This window comes from Phocoena sinus, chromosome 14, assembly GCF_008692025.1.
Source record: "Phocoena sinus isolate mPhoSin1 chromosome 14, mPhoSin1.pri, whole genome shotgun sequence".
Classification (NCBI taxonomy): Eukaryota; Metazoa; Chordata; class Mammalia; order Artiodactyla; family Phocoenidae; genus Phocoena; species Phocoena sinus.
Window position 1 is genome coordinate 43,525,207 of NC_045776.1, and position 22,705 is coordinate 43,547,911.

The following is a 22,705-nucleotide window of genomic DNA, read 5'->3' on the forward strand; positions in this document are numbered from 1 at the left end:
GAACCAGAGCTCCACCATACAATTGAGTAGGTTGCTCCTTGCACAGCTCCAGGGGGCACTGTTCACATTGTAGTATATGTGAATGCACTTCCTGGCATTGTGCAGTGTAGAGCCTGGCCAACTGTGCAGTGGCCATGCAAGAAAAATGTGCATATTATACAAATTCAATTATTCATAGTATAATTATGGATAGTAGCCAATTGCCTATGTAATTCTTGTGATGAATTTTCCAAAGCAAGCCCTCACCTTAGGCTATCAGAATGACTCTTTTTTTTTAATTTTTTTAATTTTTTTTTGCGGTACGCGGGCCTCTCACTGCTGTGGCCTCTCCCGCTGCGGAGCACAGGCTCCGGACGCGCAGGCCCAGAGGCCATGGCTCACGGGCCTAGCCGCTCCGCGGCATGTGGGATCTTCCCGGACCAGGGCATGAACCCGTGTACCCCGCATCGGCAGACGGACTCTCAACCACTGCGCCACCAGGGAAGCCCCAGAATGACTCTTAACAGGAAAGGAAGAGACAAAGGCTAAGAAGTTTATGAGAAACGTCATTGAGTGTTCTAAGTGAAAACCGGTTTCGGGTATTAAGTAAGTGGGAGCGGTAATAGGTGGAAGTAATGACATCTTTCCTAAGTTTTGCTCAAGTCAGGCAGGGCTGGCTGGAATTTCTTGGCAAGGTTATTCTGATTTTAGAATCTTAACTTTCGGAAAGGCTCAGGAGGAAATTAATTTTCATATATTTATTAGTACTGGAAATTGGATTGCTTCATCAATCAAGATTCATCTTTATTACTAAAATATTACAAATAATAGGAATTAGAGTCTTACAAAGCACTTTATGTTTTCCAGAGCACTTTCCTGTGCACATTGCTCCTTTATTCTTACTGTGGTCATTCTCATTAGTCAGGGGGATATGATTATTCTTATTTGACAGCTAAGGAAGCAAGGCCTGGAGTGAGTCAGTGGTACAGGCATAGAATGGAGTCTGTGACTTAGCTTTCATATATTACCTCTCTAGGCAACACTTGTATGGTCATAGGTTGGTGGCATTAACTCAAAACCTCCAAACAGGTCTTCCAACTTTCAGACCCCACCCTTTAATAAAATATTTGCTTTCCCACTCCACAGTGCTTTTAAAAACATTGTTTTTTCCCATCACCAAGCTATTTCGAAACTCTGGGTGGCTCCCCACTTCTAAAAGGGTTTCATTACCCTTCACAGAATGCACTTTTCAGTCTGACCCTCATCTGCCTTTTTAACTTCATGTCCAGATTCTCCAATGCAGACTATCATTCCAGCCAAATCAGTGTGTCCATTGCCTCTAGGCAAGTGCCGTAATTGCGCCTGCCTTTGCATGTGCTGGGCTGACAACCGAAGATATCTCCCTGTCGCCCATCTATACTTATCAAAAAGCAGCTCAAATCTCACCTGGTCCATGGAGCCTGGTTTGCCTACCTCACCTCTGACTGACACTGCCTTCCACTAATAGCATTAAGAGTAGACCAGCACCATCCAGTTGAAATATAATAACCACAAATGTGAGCTGCATATATAATTTTAAATTTTCTATTATTCATATTAAAAAGGTTAAAAAGGTGAAATTAATTTTATTAATATATTTTAAACTAATGTCCAAAATATTGCCATTTCAATATGTAATCAACATAAAAATTATTAATGATAAATTTTACATTTTTTTCATACTGAATCTTCAAAACATGGTGTATGTTTTATACTTAACAGCACATTTCAATACAGATCAACCACATTTCAAGTGGTTGATAGCCACATGTGGCTACTGTTACCATATTGGAAAGAGCAGGTCCAGACCTCTCAGTTTAACAATTATGTATGAAGTTATATTGTTGTTTACATAGCTTGTGTGTTTGTGTATGTGTGCCTGTAAAATTTTCCTGAGGGGAGCAAAATGTTCTAACCCCTCATAGCTTCTTCCATGACTAGCATTATAGAGGCACCGTGAGGGGAAATTATAGTTGAGAGAGACCTCATTCAATCATTCATTTATCCATTCTTCAAACAATTGTGCATCTACTGTAAGACAGATATTATGGTGGGCATTGGGGATAAAAAGAAGAATACAACAGCCCTCAGTATAAGGATCTTACAGTCACTCCAGAACCAGAATGGTAACTGAGAGTGGTACATGTCAAATCAGGGAAAGAAGCTCCTCTAAGCATGTGGCCGTCAAACTCCGTGACAACACTATTCCGACATTCCCTTCCACATATCCCGACATTCCCTTCCACATATCCCCTAGCTTCCCACGTTGGTCATTGGCTTGGACAGATGGGTTATGAGGCTACCTGCAGTCCATTTAGTTCAGAAAGGACCATCTGGAAAAGTGGAGAAGTCATTACAATTGTCACATTTCTTTTTACAACGTTCCTGGGTCAATTAAATTCATTAGATTGCCAAAACAATTAGTTATACTGTCATAATAGAAACAGACTCGAACAGAAGGGTGTGATACCAATTTTTCTGCTTGACCATTGCCATGAGAAGGAAGGCTGGGAAACTGGCTCACAGGCAGTCTATTCTAATTTTAAACATATTTAATTTTTAGAATGTTCTCCCTTGAGAACTATCTCCTATAACTTCTTGAAGTTCAATTATCTCATTTTTTTTAGATGAGGAAATGAGGGAAACTGATGTGTAGGCCAACCCAATTTATTATTGATAAAATGAGGGATCAGTATTAGGAATTTAAAAAATATTCATTATGGTATATTTCACTATTTTGATATCTTTGTGTAACTGATAATATTGTGACAAGTTTTCTTCTTTACTAAAACAACACATTTAAGGAAAAAACTAGTCTGTAACATCCAGGCTAGTGCTTTGCTCTCCAGATTCCACTTCTCTTTTATGTAATATTATATAAAACTTTCCCAATCCACAAAAGTATTACTCTTCTGAAAAACTGGCTTATAAAATATTCTGTCTTCTTTTGTACCCAAAGGTTGGATGTCTTTTGCACATAAAGGCTAAACGTAAAACGCTGTTTTCTTAATAACCCTCCCAACTTCTTTAGAGTCAAACATTGCTTTGATTCTAATTCCATGGTCTTTGACTACTTAAAAACATGTCAGGTATCAAGACCAGGCATGTACAATTCTTAGCCATATGCTTAAGAGATATAAAACCTTGGAAAATAGAGCTTGTTCTCTTTTATGTGTTTTAGTTTGTGTATTAGAATAAAAGCATGAATAAAAAGATGAATAAAAGCATTACTTTGAAGAAAGTGAAGGTGTTGTGGAAAATAGACTTGAGACCAGGATTATTTAATTCTTTAGTTAATTATTTACCTAAAGAAATGCTAAATGGCAACTTTCAAATTCATTTCTATCATCTGCCTTATTTTCTTATGTGAAAATACAACATTAAAAAAAGCAACAAAAGGGGGAAATTGGTAATCTTTACAGTTTCATTTTAAAATGTTTATTTCCTCTGAACTCTTTTTAGAATTTATAATAGGGATTCAGCAGTCAAATATAGCATTCTCTAACAAGGAAGGAAACAGGGAAAGTTTGCAATTATTAGAAAAAAATAGGACTTACCATTAAAATGGCCAGAGCCCCTGTGGTTCTGAAAAGGAGCCAAGCCATTGTCTCTGATTTCCTTGGTGAACGAACCCAAGGGAGCTGCTGCTTTAGTCCTTCCAACCGCCTGCATGCGATGTCTAAGGAAAGCCCTCTCAGCGTCTCTGCTGTCTTCAGGACAGCAAGAGTCTTCAGGAGTCTGCAGATAGCCTGTTATGCAGGTCCTCCCCACCCTAAACCAGAAACGCTTGCATCAATTTTGCTCCCAGGTAAAAACTTAGACACACCTCAATTCCTGAAGCAATGAAATCCTCTGTTGGAAGCTGAAAGAAAAGTTCACAGGCTAAAAACCAGTTTTAATAGGAAGGTACCAGATGATAAACTAATCATGGTGTGGAAGTGAAAAAGTCAACCTTGACTACACTGAAAAAGGATCTAGTTGGCTGCTTCTCATGGTGCCAATTAAAACTGAAAAATAAAACAAAGCCTACAAAATTCCCCCAAATCTAACTTGTGGGAGAGTATTTATTTTTAGCCTGAGTGTATGTGAGTAGATTTAAAGTTAAGCAAAATATATTTTAGGTGTTAAGCAATAATATGGCTTTCAATTTTATTGAAAGAAGCTACAAATCTGAAGAAGAAAACCATCACATCAAGCAGTTATTAATACAAGTTTTGAATGAAAACAATTGGAAATAAAATTGGACTAAACGCATATGGTGCCTTGGATATTTGAAATATATAAGCTGTGCATTGCAAAATCAGATCCCTGATAATACTCAGATGACATCTTTCTATTGTGTTTCTTTTCATTTATAAGTTTTAAAAAAATTAATTTGCCTAGTGAAGTAGGTTAACTCTGTGCACTTTTAATTACATTTCCTCTAGAGCAGATACCCTGCTCACTGCTGTTTACTTGTGCACTTCTAAACTCCTGGACTCCAACTCAAGTTATGGGATGGGGAAAAGCTACTAAAGCACCTTTTTAGTTTTTAGTTTAGTTAAGAGCACTCTTAACATTCCAGAATATTTTTTTAAATGTTTGGTAGAAAAACAATATTATAAGTATTTGTGCATCAGGTTTTGGAAGATTTTTAGTACCAGGGAAACCATTTAATCAGAATATTTTAGACAGAAAGGATTTTATAGTCTAGGAGTTGGAAAAAAACACCTTATAGGTAAAAATCTTGTGGGATTTTTTTTTTGTCTTCTTAAAAATTGTGGTAAAATATACATAACAAAATTTACTATTTTAACTATTTTTAAGTTTCAGCTGAGTGGCATTAAGTATATTCACTAGTCTGTGACTGGACTAGTTAACAAATGTAAGGGGATAGAAGCTGGGATGAGCTTTATTGAACTTAGTGATTTGTATAATGCAGAATTCAGCAATTGAAGTGTTGGTTGCTTCTGAATTTAGTATCTGAATTTGTTTAACATTGGTGAGAGTTTTGGGTTTATATGTATGTATACTGGGGCTTTTTTCTTATAGCATAATGAAAAATACATACATATGGTCAAAGACTAGAATGAACCACCTTAATATACTAGAACTTATTTTTCGAATGAAGTGATTATGGATGTATTTTATTTCTTCATTATGGTTGTATGTATTTTCTTATTTTTGGTAACGAGAATGTATTAGTTTTATAATTTAAAAAGAAACTTCTTTAAAAATAATGTGAGTACAGAAAGCTTTTATGAATAACATTCTAAACTTTGGGGCAGGGAAAAAGAGAAAAACATAATGAACTTTCAGTTCCTTCCTTTTTCCATAATTTAATATCTTGCAATTTCTTCAAAGCATTATTGTGCTAAAGACAAAAGAAATTTTAAAAGTGATAGCAGTGAATTATGATATTCCTAGGAATACCCATAAGTTGCATTGTGGACTAAATTCTAGATATGACTCAATTTTTTTTTTATGATTTACCTTTCCTAAAGCTCCAGTTCTTTGGCAATTATATAGATATTTATTTATTTATTTGGATGCGCTGGGTCTTAGTTGTGGCACGTGGGATCTTTGTTGCTGCATGCGGGCTCTTAGTTGCGGCATGAGGAATCTAGTTCCCTGACCAGGGATCAAACTTGAGCCCCCTGCATTGGGAGTGTGGAGTATTAACCACTGGACCACCGGGGAAGTCCCTTCTTTGACAATTTTAATTAATTAGACTTAAAAGTGTTGATTATCACTTCACTCTTTCCTCACCTGAACACAGGTTAAGGACTTAACTGGTATTTCATTTTTGTATTTTGAAATACCATCTAAGGATTTTTGGTTGGATGGTGTAAATAGGGTATAGGCACCCTCATAGGAGAGTAATGTACCAGACTTGGCCTGATTCAGGCTGGCTCCATCTACTTGTCCCTGTTAAGGAGGGTTGTAGAAAGCAAGGACGGATCCCATTGTCCATTCTGTAGGCAGACAGGACTCCCCTAATCTTCTTTCTATGTGCTCTTGACAGTGTTTTAAGCCAACACTGCTTTTTCTTTGCAGGATTGGGAACCTCAGTAAGGTAATGAAGCATCCTTGTGTTGGGACCACATTTACATGGTGATAGGAAGGTGGCCTGGAGGTTACTCCTGCTGGGGAGTGCATTGCATTGTGTCTTCTGGACTAAGCAGTGTTCTCACTTGCTATTTTTGTTTATGTTTATGTTTGTGAAAAGGAAAGAAGGGAGGATTTTCCAATAGTTTTTGTTGAGTGGTTATGTTATTACTCTCCAGATAATGGCTTTGGAAACTTAAGCCCAACTTGAAACTGGCTTTTACTCAAGAAGCTGAAATAAAAATGAGGATCATAACAATAATAATCATTAAAAAGGAGCTTCATTGTATGTGTGTATTGTGCTTCGTTTGATGCATCATATTAAAAATGTAAGAATTGGACAATAGATACAATACATCATAGGTGTAAGAAGAGACCATTCTTCAATCTGCTGGAAATTGAACCATGGCATAAGAAGTGAAACAATAAAAATGAGTGTTTATTTAAGAGGCAGTGGCTTCAGAGGTTTCCATGATGTTTCTAATGCTCATTATCTACAGCAGTTCTATTATTCACCAAGTAGAGGATGTTAATAAGACTGCCTTCACTGGTTTTTGTTTGTTTTGACTGGAAACATGTATATACTATATCTTATATGTCAGACATCACTACTTCTTGATATTTAATTGTTCTTGAATGTCCACAACTTCATTAATTAAGGTATGAGTTCCACAAATCATGCATTAACAAAATGATACATACATCCTGAAATGGCCTGCCAATGTAGTGATACATCACTTTTTGTTATTTGAGATAATGGAAATCATACACTTCTTTCATTAGGATCATCACTTGAAGGCATCCAGAAATCTCAGAGAATGCAATAATTGTGCATTTGCAGAGAACAGTCTGCAACTTTAAAAATCAGTGAAAATAGAGCTGTTGATCTAATTTTCTATTAGAGAGTATGCAACATGGTCACCATGGTTCTGTAATTCCTGGGATTCTTTCTTTCAAATGATTTGTGCAATTTTTTTTATCATATATTTACCCAAATTTCAGAAGGGTAAATATGGGTGAATGCACATTTAAAAATTTTTTACTTATGCCGTGGATTAGGGTCAACATCTTTTGGCTTTGTTTAGTCTGATTAGGCAATTGCTTATTTGTGGGAATACTTTTATAAGGTAATAAAGAGTGTGAATGGAGGAATTTTCCAAATGAGCTTCATGTTCACTTCAACAATGTGTTTCTTTAGGAAATTTTTCTTTGGTTCTTGTGGTTGGTTGGAGATAAACTTGACCAGATGGAATCTACTTACAAAATCTATTTTGAATCCATCTAGTTCCCTCCTTCTCTGGGCATCCACACTCACCAGATTCCTGGCATCTCTTAGGCAGCCTAGGCAATGGGCCTAGGACTGAGCTCCTGTTCCGTTCTCACCTCTCACCCAATCCTCCTCTCACTCAGCAACCTGACTGCTATTTTTGAAAGAATCGTGGCTTCCAATGTACTTGGAACAGAATCAAAACTGCCTGTTGTGGCTTCCAGGGAACTGCCTGGTCCATTCCCTGTGTTCCTCTCCAGCCACTTCACACACTCCTTCCTTCTCACATGCACCTTCTTTTGTTCTTCAAAAACCACCAGCTCTTTCCTGCCTCAGGTCTTCATTCGGTTTCTCTCCTGCCTGGTTGGCTGCTTCTCATTCATCAGTTGGTAGCTTATGAGACCTTCTCAGAGGGGTCCTTTCTTCCTACTCCCTAACGTGGGCACTGTCATCCCCATTATTTTATCTGTCATCCCCATTTGCTGCCTGTATAGGGCTTAGTACCATGTGTCCATTGTTATTTCTTAGTTGGAGTGCTTATATTGCTTTTCTCCACTTGACTGTGCCCTCTATCCGGGAGGTATCATGTCTATTTCATTTAGTAGCTTATTCCCAGCAATTTGCAGGGTGAATAAATGAATATATCTTTAAAAATTTTGTGCAAGTATATCTGCTGGATCAAAGGGCACATGTAGTACAGTTTTTAGTAGGTCGTCATCCCAGAAGGCTATACCAGTTTACATTCCCACTGATAGTGTACGAAATTGTCCTTCCTCCCTCCCCTCCCCCAGGCATAATGTTTATTATAGGTAATTCTCTTCTGCTTATTATATGAGAAAATAGTACTTATATAAAAATATATTTTAGTTCTACTAAGAGATTTAAATGTTCATTTATATGCTAATAATTTATCAGATTATAATAAATGGAAATAAAGTTAAGATTCTGAGCATAGCAATCTAAGAAACTGGACCCAGAACTAAGTAAATTCTGGATCTTGGTTAGATCCAAAAGACCTAGCATCCCTCCTGGATCTAACCTCATCCTGGCCTTTTCACCATCTCAGGTGATATAATAATAAGATTTGAGAGAGAGGAACCAAGATGGCAGAGTAGAAGGACGTGCTCTCACTTCCTCTTGCAAGAACACCAGAATCACAACTGGCTGCTGGACAATCATCGACAGGAAGACACTGGAACTCACCAAAAAAGACACAACATCAAAAGACAAAGGAGAAGCCAAAATGAGACAGTAGGAGGGGCGCAATCACAGTAAAATCAAATCCCATAAGTGCTGGTTGGCTGACTCACAGACTGGAGAACACTTATATCACAGAAGTCCACCCACTGGAATGAAGGTTCTGAGCCCCAGGTCAGGCTTCCCAACCTGGGGGTCTGGCAATGGGAGGAGGAATTCCTAGAGAATCAGACTTTGAAGACTAGAGGGATTTGATTGCAGAACTTCGACAGGACTGGAGGAAACAGAGACTCCACTCGTGGAGGGCACACACATAAAGTACTGTGTGCATTGGGACCCAGGGGAAGGAGCAGTTACCTCAGGGGAGACTGAACCAGATCTACCTGCTAGTGTTGGAGGGTCTCCTGCAGAGGTGGGGGGTGGCTGTGGCTCACCATGGGAACAAGGACACTGGCAGCAGAAGTTCTGGGAATTACTCCTTGGCATGAGCCCTCCCAGAGCCTGTCATTAGACTCACCAAAGAGCCCAGGTAGGCACCAGTGTTGGGTTGCCTCAGGCCAAACAACCAACAGGGAGGGAACCCAGCCCCACCCATCAACAGTCACGTGCATTAAAGTTTTACTGAGCTCTGCCCACCAGAGCAACAGTCAGCTCTACCCACCACCAGTCCCTCCCATCAGGAAACTTCCACAAGCCTCTTAGATAGACTCATGCACCAGAGAGCAGACAGCAGAAGCAAGAAGAACTACAATCCTGCAGCCTGTGGAACAAAAACCACATTCACAGAAAGATAGACAAGATGAAAAGGCAGAGGGCTATGTACCAGATGAAGGAACAAGATAAAACCCCAGAAGAACGACTAAATGAAGTGGAGACAGGCAACCTTCCAAAAAAAAACTCAGAATAATGATAGTGAAGATGATCCAGGATCTTGGAAAAGAATGGAGGGAAAGACTGAGAAGATGCAAGAAATGTTTAACAAAACCTAGAAGAATTAGAGAACAAACAAACAGAGATGAACAATACAATAACTGAAATGAAAAATACACTACAAGGGATCAATAGCAGAATAACTGAGGGAGAAGAACGGATAAGTGACCTGGAAGACAGAATGGTGGAATTCACTGCTGCAGAACAGAATAAAAAAAAAAGAATGAAAAGAAATGAAGACAGCCTAAGAGACCTCTGGCACAACATTAAACACAACAACATTTGCATTATAGGGGTCCCAGAAGGAGAAGAGAGAGAGAAAGGATCAGAGAAAATATTTAAGAGATTATAGTTGAAGACTCCCCTAACATGTGAAAGGAAATAGCCACCCAAGTCCAGGAAGTGCAGCGAATTCCATACAGGATAAACCCAAGAAGAAACATGCCGAGACACATAGTAATCAAATTGGCAAAAATTAAAGACAAAGAAAAATTATTCAAAGCAACAAGGGAAAAATGACAAATAACATAAAAGGGAACTCCCATAAGGTTAACAGCTGATTTCTCAGCATAAACTCTACAAGCCAGAAGGGAGTGGCATGATATACTTAAAGTGATGGCATGATAAACTTAAAGTGATGCAAGTACTAAACCAAGAGTACTCCACCCAGCAAGGATCTCATTCAGATTCCATGGAGAAATCAAAAGCAAAGGCTAAGAGAATTCAGCACCACCAAACCAGCTCTACAACAAATGCTAATGGAACTTCTCTAAGTGAGAATCAAAAGAGAGGAAAAAGACCTACAAAAACAAACCCAAAACAATTAAGAAAATGGTCATAGGAACATACATATCGATAATTACCTAAACGTGAATGGATGATATGGTCCAACCAAAAGACACAGGCTCGCTGAATGGATACAAAAACAAGACCCATATATATGCTGTCTACAAGAGACCCACTTCAGACATGGGGACACATACAGACTGAAGGTGAGGGGGTGGAAAAAGATATTCCATGCAAATGGAAATCAAAAGAAAGCTGGAGTAGATATACTCATATCAAATAAAATAGACATTAAAATAAAGAATGTTACAAGAGACAAGGAAGGACACTGCATAATGATCAAGGGATCAATCCAAGAAGAATAAATAACAATTATAAATATATATGCACCCAACATAGGAGCACCTCAATACAGAAGGGAACTGCTAACAGCTATAAAAGTGGAAATCGACAGTAACACTATAATAGTGGGGGACTTTAAAACCTCACTTACACCAGTGGACAGATCATCCAAAATGAAAATAAATAAGGAAACAGAAGCTTTAAATGACACAATAGACCAGATAGATTTAATTGATATTTAATGGACATTCCATCTAAAAACAGCAGATTACACTTTCTTCTCAAGTGTGCACAGAACATTCTCCAGGATAGATCACATCTTGCGTCACAAGTCAAGCCTCAGTAAATTTAATAAAATGGAAATAATATCAAGCATCTTTTCTGACCACAACGCTATGAGATTAGAAATCAATTACAGGGGAAAAAAGTAAGAAACACAAACACATGGAGGCTAAACAATACGTTACTAAATAACTAAGAGATCTCTGAAGAAATCAAAGAGGAAATCAAAAAATACCTAGAGACAAATGACAATGAAATCACAACGATCCAAAACATATGGGGTGTAGTAAAAGCAGTTCTAAGAGGGAAGTTTATAGCTATACAAGCCTACCTCAAGAAACAAAAAAATCTCAAATAAAAAATCTAACCTTACACCTAAAGGAACTAGAGAAAGAAGAACAAACAAAACCCAAAGTTAGCAGAAGGAAAGAAATCATAAAGATCAGAGCAGAAGTAAATGAAATAGAAACAAAGAAAACAATAGCAAAGATCAATAAAACTAATAGCTGGTTCTATGAGAAGATAAACAAAATTGATAAACCATTAGCCAGACTTGTGAAGAAAAAGAGGGAGAGGATTCAAATCAATAAAATTAGAAATGAAAAAGGAGAAATTTCAACAGACACCACAGAAATACAAAGCATCCTAAGAGACTACTACAAGCAACTTTATGCCAATAAAATGGACAACCTGGAAGAAATGGAAAAATTCTTAGAAAGGTAGAACCTTCCAAGACTGAACCAGGAAGAAAAAGAAAATATGAACAGACCAATCACAAGTAATGAAATTGAAACTGTGACTAAAAATCTTCCAACAAACAAAAGTCCAGGACCAGATGGCTTTACAGGTAAATTCTATCAAACATTTAGAGAAGAGCTAATACCCATCCTTCTCAAACTCTTCCAAAAATTGCAGAGGAAGGAACACTCCCAAACTCATTCTATGAGGCCACCGTCACCGTGATACCAAAACCAGAAAAAGATACTACAAAAAAAGAAAATTACAGACCAATATCACTGATGAATCTAGATGCAAAAATCCTCAACCAAATACTAGCAAACAGAATCCAACAGCACATGAAAAGGATCATACACCATGACAATTGGGATTTAACCTAGGGATGCAAGGATTCTTCAATATATGCAAATCAATCATTGTGAAACACCATATTAACAAATTGTAGAAGAAAAACCATATAATCATCTGAATAGATGCAGAAGAAGCTTTTGACAAAATTCAACACCAATTTATGATAAAAACTCTCCAGAAAGTGGGCATAGAGGGAACCTACCTCAACATAATAAAGGCCATATATGACAAACCCACAGCAAACATCAATCTCAATGGTGAAAAATAGAAAGCATTTCCTCTAAGATCAGGAAGAAGACAAGGATGTTCACTCTCACCACTATTATTCAACATAGTTTTGGAAGTCCTAGCCATGGCAATCAGAGAAGAAAAAGAAAGAAAAGGAATCAAAATTGGAAAAGAAGAAGTAAAACTGTCATTGTTTGCAGGTGACATGATACTATACATAGAGAATCCTAAAGATACTGCCGGAAAACTACTAGAGCTAATCAATGAATTTGGTAAAGTTGCAGGATACAAAATTAATGCACAGAAATCTCTTGGATTCCTATACACTAATGATAAATATCTGAAAGAGAAATTAAGGAAACACTCCCATTTACCACTGCAACAAAAAGAATGAAATATCTGGGAATAAACCTACCTAGGGAGACAAAAGACCTGTATGCAGAAAACTATAAGACACTGATGAAAGAAATTAAAGATGATACCAACAGATGGAGAGATATACCATGGTCTTGGATTGGAAGAATCAACATTGTGAAAATGACTCTACTACACAAAGCAATCTACAAATTCAATGCAATCCCTATGAAATTGCCAATGGCATTTTTTATGGAACTAGGACAAAAATCTCAAAATTTGTATGGAAGCACAAAAGACCCCGAATAGCCAAAGCAGTCTTTAGGGAAAAAAAACGGAGCTGGAGGAATCAGACTCCCTGACTTCAGACTATACTACAAAGCTACAGTAATTAAGACAATATGGTACTGGCACAAAAACAGAAACATAGATCAGTGGAAAAAGATAGAAAACCCAGAGGTAAATTCATGCACCTATGGTCAACTAATCTATGACAAAAGAAGCAAGGATACACAATAGAGAAAAGACAGTCTCTTCAATAAGTGGTGCTGGGAAACTGGACACCTACTTGTAAAAGAATGAAAGTAGAACACTCCCTAACACCATACACAAAAATAAACTCAAAATGGATTCGAGACCTAAATGTAAGACCGGACACTATAAAACTCTTAGAGGAAAACATAGAAAGAACACTCTTTGACATAAATCACAGCAAGATCTTTTTTGATCCACCTCCTAGAGTAATGAAAATCAAAACAAAAATAAACAAATGGGACCTAATGAAACTTCAAAGCTTTTGCACAGCAAAGGAAATCATAAACAAGACAAGAAGACAACCCTCAGAATGGGAGGAAATATTTGCAAACGAATCAACGGACAAAGGATTAATCTCCAAAATATATAAACAGCTCATGCAGCTCAGTATTAAAGAAACAAACAACCCAATCCAAAAATTGCAGAAGTCCTAAATAGACATTTCCACAAAGAAGACATACAAATGGCCAAGAAGCACATGAAAAGCTGCTCAACATCACTAATTATTAGAGAAATGCAAATCAAAACTACAATGAGGTATCACCTCACACCAGTTAGGATGGGCATCATCAGAAAATGTACAAACAACAAATGCTGGAGAGGGTGTGGAGAAAAGGGAACCCTCTTGCACTGTTGGTGGGAATGTAAATTGATACAGCCACTATGGAGAACAGTATGGAGGTTCCTTAAAAAACTAAAAATAGAACTACCATATGATCCAGCAATCCCACTACTGGGCATATACCCAGAGAAAACCAGAATTCAAAAAGACGCATGCACCCCAATGTTCATTGCAGCTCTATTTACAATAGCCAGGTCATGTAAGCAACCTAAATGCCCATCAACAGATGAATGATTAGCTCGGTGCTTTGTGACAGCTTGGAGGGGTGGGATGGGGAGAGTGGGCGGGAGGGAGACACAAGAGGGAAGACATATGGGAACATATGTATATGTGTGGCTGATTCACTTTGTTGTAGAGCAGAAACTAACACACCATTGTAAAGCAATTATACCGCAATGGAGATCTTAAAATAAATAAATAAATAAATAAATAAATAAAAAATAAAATGATACCCATATGGAAGGTAAATTAGAATGGCTGTGCGACACAGTCCAGAGCTGTCTGATTAATTTTGATTCACCACTTTAGCTGGAGAGACTGAATTAAATCATGCATTTGATAAAAGGATGATTTGCAAGGGGGGGAACACAAATCATATCTCAACAGTCTCTAATAAATTTTGATTTGCTGGGGAAAAAAAATGAATGGATAAAGAAGATGTGGTACATATATACAATGGAATATTACTCAGCCATAAAAAGGAATGAAATTGAATCATTTGTTGAGACGTGGGTGGATCTAGAGACTGTCATACAGAGTGAAGTAAGTCAGAAAGAGACAAACAAATATCGTATATTAACGCATGTATGTGGAACCTAGAAAAATGGTACAGTTGAGCCGTTTTGCAGGGCAGAATTTGAGATACAGATGTAGAGAACAAACGTATGGATAACAAGGGGGGAAAACCGCGGGGGCGGGGTGGGGATAGTGTTGTGCTGAATTGGGCGATTGGGATTGACATGGATACACTCATGTGTATAAAATTTATGACTAACAAGAACCTGCTGTATAAAACAAAACAAAACAATACAAAACAAAAGAAACTAATACTAAACTTTCTTTGGGTTATTTGCCTGGAAATATGTTAATATAAATGTTTCAGAATTACATGAAATTCCTAAAAATCTTATATGTTCTGGTATAATGTTATAAGTCATAATTCTATTATTACTTTATAATGTATATCTCAGAAATAACTAAATTTCCTTGTCAATTGCATTATTATGAACTTTCATCAAATCTTTAACCGTGGTCACTTTTAAGTCTTCTGTCATTTACAGACAGTTCTGGGTGTACTCTGATGATTTTGCAAAAGTGTTCCTATAAAAGGGTTTCATCTTCAAGGAATTCATGGAAAAGACTCTGACAAGTACAGGTTTCTGGTAACTGACTATATTGCTGAACTGAATGAATAAGCATTTTCAGAACTCTAATGGAAAACTGATGAATTCATAAAAGTGCTAACAAAAGATCAAGATAAAAAAAATTAATTACATGGGACTGAGTGAACTGACGAGGATGATTATAATTTTTGTGACTTTCTGTTTGAATAAAAAAAATGTTTAAAACAAAGACTCATTACGTTGGTTAATAAATGACATGTCAAACTTGAAAACAGTGAAAATAATTTTTAAAAATGATTTGAAAAGACAATCAAATATGCAAAGTCAAATATTAATTTCCTATACTCTGTAGTTCTTGTTACATCCCTTTATTTGTATATATATATTCCTTTTGATGATAAAGAGCACATTTCACAGGAGTCCTTGAATATTTTTAAGTATCATGGGAGCCATGACTTATGTTTTCCTAGTAGTCAAATTGTACCAGTATTATTATAGGTAATTCCTAAGGAAAGAAAACAAAACTTTTTATAATTTTAAAAATTTAAATCTCAACCCATCACTCCACCCATGGGAAGGAAACCACACACCATGAGGCGTGGCTGCCAGTGGAATGGATACGCTGCATCGTACACAGCAGCATCTATGCTCCCTGGTCTGCCTTAGACGCCAATCTGTAGATGGGATCTGCAAACAGCATGGAACATTTTAAAAAATGATCTCCAAGGATTACAGGAGTATTTGTGGTTAAGAACTCCTAGTTCTAGCGTGGAAAGGAAGGATGCTTCTGAAAAATGAGCCGTCTGTCATTCTTTATTCTTCTGGGTCAAAGACTGATGTGTTTAATCTTTTCTACCAAAGACTCATGTGTTATTGGCTTTTTACATGAGGCATCATACGCTGATACTTTTGTGATTAGTAAGTTGCAAGTAAGTTTCAAACCTGTAAAACTTGCGCAACTTATTGTCTTGGGCATTTTACCATTGGGGTCCTGACTAGGAGCTACAAAGCCTCCTGAAAAGATTAATGAGAGGAAACAAATTTCAAGTGTATTTTCTTGCTTTTGTTTTTCAGGGGCACAGTAACTCCTGTATCATGTGGATCTGTTTTGTATTCACATAGTACTTAGGAAGGCACTGAACTTCCCGTTCAGACATATGAACGTGTTTCTTCTACAGTTTTGGACATGTCTAGTTGGCCTTCCTTTGAATAAACACCCTTATTCTATTTGCTGACATTAAGAAAACGATCAGAATCCATTACCTACCTGAATAGGGAATAAATCCATGTCTTACAGCAAAATGTAGCTTATAGAATTTTGTTCTATATTATTTCACATTAACTTTTTTGAACATCATTTCAATTTACTTTTCTTTATTGAAACTTCTGAACATTCCTATGGATTCACTTAGGCTGAACGTTTCTCAAAGCACATCTTTACAGTATGATTTTATTTTTTTGATCCAGTGCCGGCACAGCTGCAGCATATTTGGTCTTTTTCTGGAAGGATACACCTAAAGAGAGATTAAAGGTAGAGAAAACTCCACCTCTAGTCTCCCTTGTTCGCACAGCACGTGCATGAGTCGGTTTGGGCTTCGTTTTTGATGTCTTAGACACACGGCTAATTTTATGGATGTTTGCGCAAGTTGATTAACTTTTTCAACATGCTGACTTAATGTTAATCTTCAATTCTCCATGTGAAGTCAGGATTGACAAATTCTCAAGACACCTTTTTATTCCTTTAGACTTTGAAGTGATGCAGTTTATACTAATTTGGGTAAGTCAGCCTGAGTTTTAGGGAAGCATTTTGAGCTTATGAAATTTATCTCCAGTTACTCCAAGTTTCACTATATGAAACTCCTCAGTCGTCAGTGGTTCTGTTGAGGCTTTCCATTTTGGGGGCTACATTTTGATCATTTATATTTTGCAAGGAAATTATCCATATCTTCTAGAGTTTTCAAATTTATTATCACACATTTGCATGTAGCACTTTTCTTAGAAATTTTAAGGTGGATTTTTATATAATAAATCAGTAACTTTTTTACCCTAGTAATAAGAGTCTAAAAAGTGAAATAAGAAAAAGAATTCATATAGTCTCATACAGACTATATGTATACATATATAAAATAGAATACTACTGAGCCATAAAAATGAATGAAAATTTGCCATTTGCAGCAACATGGATAGATTTGGGGTTATTTTTTTTCAATAAATTTATTTATTTTTTATTTTTTTGGCTGTATTGGGTCTCTGTAGCTGCGTGAGGGCTTTCTCTAGTTGCGGCGAGTGGGGGTAACTCTTCCTTGTGGTGCGCAAGCTTCTCATTGTGGTGGCTTCTGTTATTGCAGAGCATGGGCGCTAGGTGTGCAGGCTCAGTAGTTGTGGTGCACGGACTTAGTTGCTCCATAGTATGTGGGGTGTTCCTGGACCAGGGTTCCAACCCGTGTCCCCTGCATTGGTGGGCAGATTCTTTACCACTGTACCAGCAGGGAAGCCCGGACTTGGGTATCATGCAAAATGAAATAAGTCAGACAGAGAAGACAAATACTGTATGATATCACCTATATGTGGAATCTAAACACTACAACAAGCTAGTGAACATAATGAAACAGACTCACACTTGTGGTTACCAGTGGAGAGAGGGAAGTGGGGAGGGGCAACAGAAGGGTAGGGGATTAAGAGGTACAAACTACTAGGTATAAAATAAGCTAAAAGGATATATTGTACAACACAGGGAATAGAGCCAATATTTTATAATGACTATAAATGGAGTATAACCTTTAAAAACCGTGAATTACTACTGGACATTGGTAACATATAATATTGTACCTCAACTATACTTCAATTAAAAAAATATATATGTATTAGATATTAAACTGGCTAATTAGCAATACCCTTCAATGTCAAAAGACAAAGCAGTTTGCTTGTGAAGCTGCCTCCAGCTGTGCTCAATTTGTCAGAGACTGTCACAGGAAGAGGTGGGCTGGGAGGTGCAGAACTGAAAGCAGAATCAGCCCAATTCCTTCCCTTCATCAAGGTTTACTCTCCACAAATTTAGCACCACAGAGGCACTGAAAAGACACATGTGAAATACAACTCTGAGCGTTCGCTTTCCTTGCTTAAATCCTTCAGTGTCTCCTCCACTGCTGTAAGATAAACTGCCAGCCCTTTACCGTGGACACAGGGTTTTCCATGATTTGTTCCAATGGACGTCTAGGTCTCATGGCCACCATTTCCCACATGTACTTGATGCTCTTTATGCCTGTGTCACACCAGGCTGCACACTGCTGGTGGTTGCCCCACCCCCATTCCACCACCTTGTGATCACCACCTTGCTACATGCTTCCCTAACAATGAGCTGAGGATTCATCCTCTCCAGATACCATCTCTGATCTCCCAAACTAGCCTGTGCTCTGGGTCTGCATGTCCATACATAGCACATAGGTAGAGATTTCTTAAAGATTATCCTGAAATGTTTGCTTAAGAGTTGATCCCTCTTACTAGTCTGTAGCATCCCCAAGGGTGGGACTGTGTCTGGTTCCTCTTTGTAGCCCCAGTGCCTCGCCTGTTCATGCCAGATACTCAATAAATATTTTTGAAATGAAATGAAGTCAGTGGATTGAAAGTGTGAACAAAATGTGGGTTAGGAATCATGCCGCTGAGTGGTCCATTGAAAGAACAGATCTGGGAATCCTGGGAGAAAATCTAAGATCAGGGTCAGAGTTACCAGGTCAGACTGTAGGATGTGGGCATCTTTCAGTATCTGGAAAAGTTCTTGTTGTGCTAGCACTCAGAAATCCAAGTCAGGTCTAAGGGAGAAGCAGTCAGAATAAAAGTCAAGAGTTTGGCATTTAGGACTCGTATGAGAAAAACAACGACAAAAATGGGAATGGAGTACAAATTAGGAACAAGAATCAGAACAGGCAACTAGTCAGTTTAACAAGCTCCAAACCAGGAAATGACTGTCTATCCTAGAACAAGTATTATCTCTGCTCTGTCTTGTGCAGGCTTCCTGGTGAGGTTAGAGATCAGGTTGGGCCAGTGTGGCTGGTTCCAGAGTGTGGCAGGCTCCTTGGGGCTAGTGAGCACAGCACTGGCTCCTGCTTGCCTTTCAGGGTGCACCCCTCTTCCAGTCTGCTGTCTGGATGCAGCTTGCTCTCTCCATTCCTGATTCCTAGTCCCTCCCCCTCCCTCTCAACACTTTTCTTCCTGCTGCTTCAGGAGGAAAGCCGTCCTCACCATATCCATCCATTCTGTCTTTTCTTTCTATTAGTTTTCCCTTTTCCACACTACCTGGGGGCAGAATGTAGATCTGAAATTTGTATTACTCTATTTATCAGAGGAAATTTTACATTCCGTATTTTCACTAGAAAATGTAAATGCCCCCTCTTCCAAACTTTTTTTCACTCTTAAAGAAGATCCAACTAATAAAATTGCTTGATATCCATTTAGACTTAATTAAAACCCATTCTGCTAGAGCTTGAAGAAAAGCAAGCTACTGTGTGTATTGGTGGGGGGGGATTGAGCGTGTGCGAGTGGACGCACTAAGTCTGATGCCCCCTCTCGAGTCCATTAAGAAGGGCAGCACACAGAAAGGGGCGCGGTAACACAAAATCTGAAGTAATTCTGAAGTTTCTTTCAGAAAACTTATCCCTCAGGGAACAACAGTTCATTTCTCTCCATGAAGCTTCATTCCTAATTTTCTCAGTTGACCATAAAATATCCTGGAAATTGTGTACCTGGGGTTTTACTCCCAAAGGGGGGTCCTCTGAAACTGGTCTCTTCTTGAACAAAATACCTGGAATGCCTCAGGTCATTCTCATTTTAGGAAAGACTTGATATAGTGACAGCAGATGAGATCTGGGCAATTTCATACACAGAGACATATGTTGTCCAAGAAACTCACATTTTGAAGGGGATGCTTGCGAAGCCCAGAGAGGTATGGGACTTGCCTATCACTGCATGGTTCGTCTACTGTGGAGACTGGGCACCAGTCCCATCCCCGGTGTCCAGGTTAGGATGACAAGTCACTACTGGGCAGGAATTACGGGCACGTGTCTCATCATCTACAAAGTGCAAGCTATCTCATACTCCAGAAGTTGAAGATCAAAGCAAAGAGAGGCAGAAGTGGGATTTGCTAGGTTCAATTTAAATGAAGGAAGATAGGATATACCTATAACCTACATGGAGCCTCCCTTAACCTCCATATACGTAAACGGTCTTCCCTTAGTAACAGTTATAATAGGCCTTTGGTAAATGAGGATCACTGTGTACTAATTTTTACAAACTCTTCTGTAGTCCTCCAGGGATTTGATAACTTTCTTATTTTCCCAGTGCTCTCCAGGAAGAGGTATTCTGTATAAAAGATTTACTGACTGCTTATCTTCATATGATGTGGATAATATTAGAGGCACTGAATTATCTCTTACCCGCACAGCTTTTGCTCTGCTCCAAGAGACACTGTTGTCTGTCACTCTAACTTCCCATTCCTACCACTAAAGGCCTTCCTATTCCTCTTTCAACTTATTCCTAAAGTTCAAGCATTTGAGACTCTGAGGAAACTTAAGATGATCTAGTCTAGAGGTGTTCAAACTTTTTTTAACCATGGTCAAAAATATAGTTATGTCAACAACCAATACACACATATGCAAGCACATACTCTTACTATGTGTGATATACTCTATTTCCTTTTCTTTTATGTTCTATCTAATTCCATTAAAAATATTTCCCTATATAGGCTTGCTAAATTGACTTCATGACTCATTATTGGGGTGTGTGACCCACAGTATAAAAACATTGATTTAATCCAATTCTCTAATTTCACAAATAAGCAAAATACGGTGAAGAAACTTAAGTGACTTGTCCAAGAATTGAACCCAAATATGAATAGAATTCTCAGTCTAGTTATGCAGAGCTGCAAGCCTTGGAACGTAGATGTTTAATATCTCTTCATGATTTTTCTTTTAAAAGCATAGATCCTCCCATAATCTACAGCTACTAGAAGAGACAATTTTGATAACAATGTTAAGAATTGATTGAATAAGGATAATTCAATCAAGTGTATTTTCCATGTATATTGAATATATTTATTTATTTATTCAGATTATAAAAGTTAATTTTTTTTAATTTAATTTTATTTATTTACTTTTATACAGCAGGTTCTTATTAGTTATTTATTTAATACATATTAGTGTATATATGTCAATCCCAATCTCCCAGTTCATCCCACCACCCCCCACCCACTTTCCCCCTTTGGTGTCCATAAGTTTGTTCTCTACATCTATGTCTCTATTTCTGCCTTGCAAACTGGTTCATCTGTACCATTTTTCTAGATTCCACATATGTGCGTTAATATGCGATACTTGTTTTTCTCTTTCTGACTTACTTCACTCCGTATGACAATCTCTAGATCCATCCACGTCTCTACAAAGGACCCAATTTCGTTCCTTTTTATGGCTGAGTAATATTCCATTCTATATATGTACCACATCTTCTTTATCTATTCCTCTGTCGACCGACATTTAGGTTGCTTCCATGACCTGGCTATTGTAAATAGTGCTGCAATGAACATCGGGGTGCATTTCGAATTCTGATTTTCTCCGGATATACGCCTAGGAGTGGGATTGCTGGGTCATATGGTAATTCTATTTTTAGTTTTTTAAGGAATCTCCATACTGTTCTCCATAGTGGCTGTATCAATTTACATTCCCACCAACAGTGCAAGAGGGTTCCCTTTTCTCCACACCCTCTCCAGCATTTATTGTTTGTAGATATTCTGATGATGCCCATTCTAACTGGTGTGAGGTGATACCTCATGGTAGTTTTGATTTGCATTTCTCTAATAATTAGTGATGTTGAGCAGCTTTTCATGTGCTTTTTGGCGATCTTGAGACACAAAGATGAATGAGACTGTGGTAGAGTCTTGGATCAAGGTGTATCTATAGGCATGGAAAGAAATGAACTAATTCAATTCATGCTATGAAAGATTTTAGATGACTAACTGGTCATATGAGATTGTCAGATATTTAATGGATGCCTACAAGGGTGACTGTATTTTCTAAAACTCAACAGTCTAACAAGAATGAGTACATAAGGGGATAACAGATCGATGATTTTAAGTTAAGACTGAAAGAGCTGGTGATCAGTGTGAACCCATCCTGGAAATCCAGGAGGTATGGTTACTACTAAATACTGTACCCGACACTTAAAATCAACAGTTGATCCAGATTTCAAAACTCCTTATAAACCAGTTTTCATTTTGCACAGATTTTCCTGTTGACAACGTGATGGATGTTTTCTAAGTAATCACTGCTAATCAGTCTATCATGGAGCTTAGTGGTTTTAATGTCAGGTATCATTTCTCAGCCCTTTTTTTCCTGCTAGGCTACATATTTTTCTGTCTTAGCTGAGGATGCTTCACAAGTACTTTGCCAAAACATGCAGTGAGCTGAACACACCCTTACCTTCGGAGAAAGGACATCCCTTTCGATTCTAGGGAAACCATAATTGCTAAGCCAGTGGAATTTTCTGTGGTCTTTTCTCCCCTTCCTTCTTCTCTCTCTAGGGAGGGGAAAAGTGTGGAGGGAGGAGTCTGGTGTCCTCCTGACCTGCTGCTGGGTACTCCTT

General features: G+C 37.9%; 1 protein-coding gene across 1 annotated transcript in view; it reads right to left on the bottom strand.

Moving 5' to 3' along the window:
* The window catches only part of DSG3 (desmoglein 3), a 28,987-nt gene extending 25,364 nt beyond the window's left edge, over window positions 1-3,623 (bottom strand). Inside the window, 1 exon segment of the mRNA XM_032603565.1 lies at window positions 3,576-3,623. Within this exon segment, the coding sequence (XP_032459456.1) occupies window positions 3,576-3,623 (48 nt within the window).
* Window positions 3,624-22,705: the final 19,082 nt, after the last annotated feature.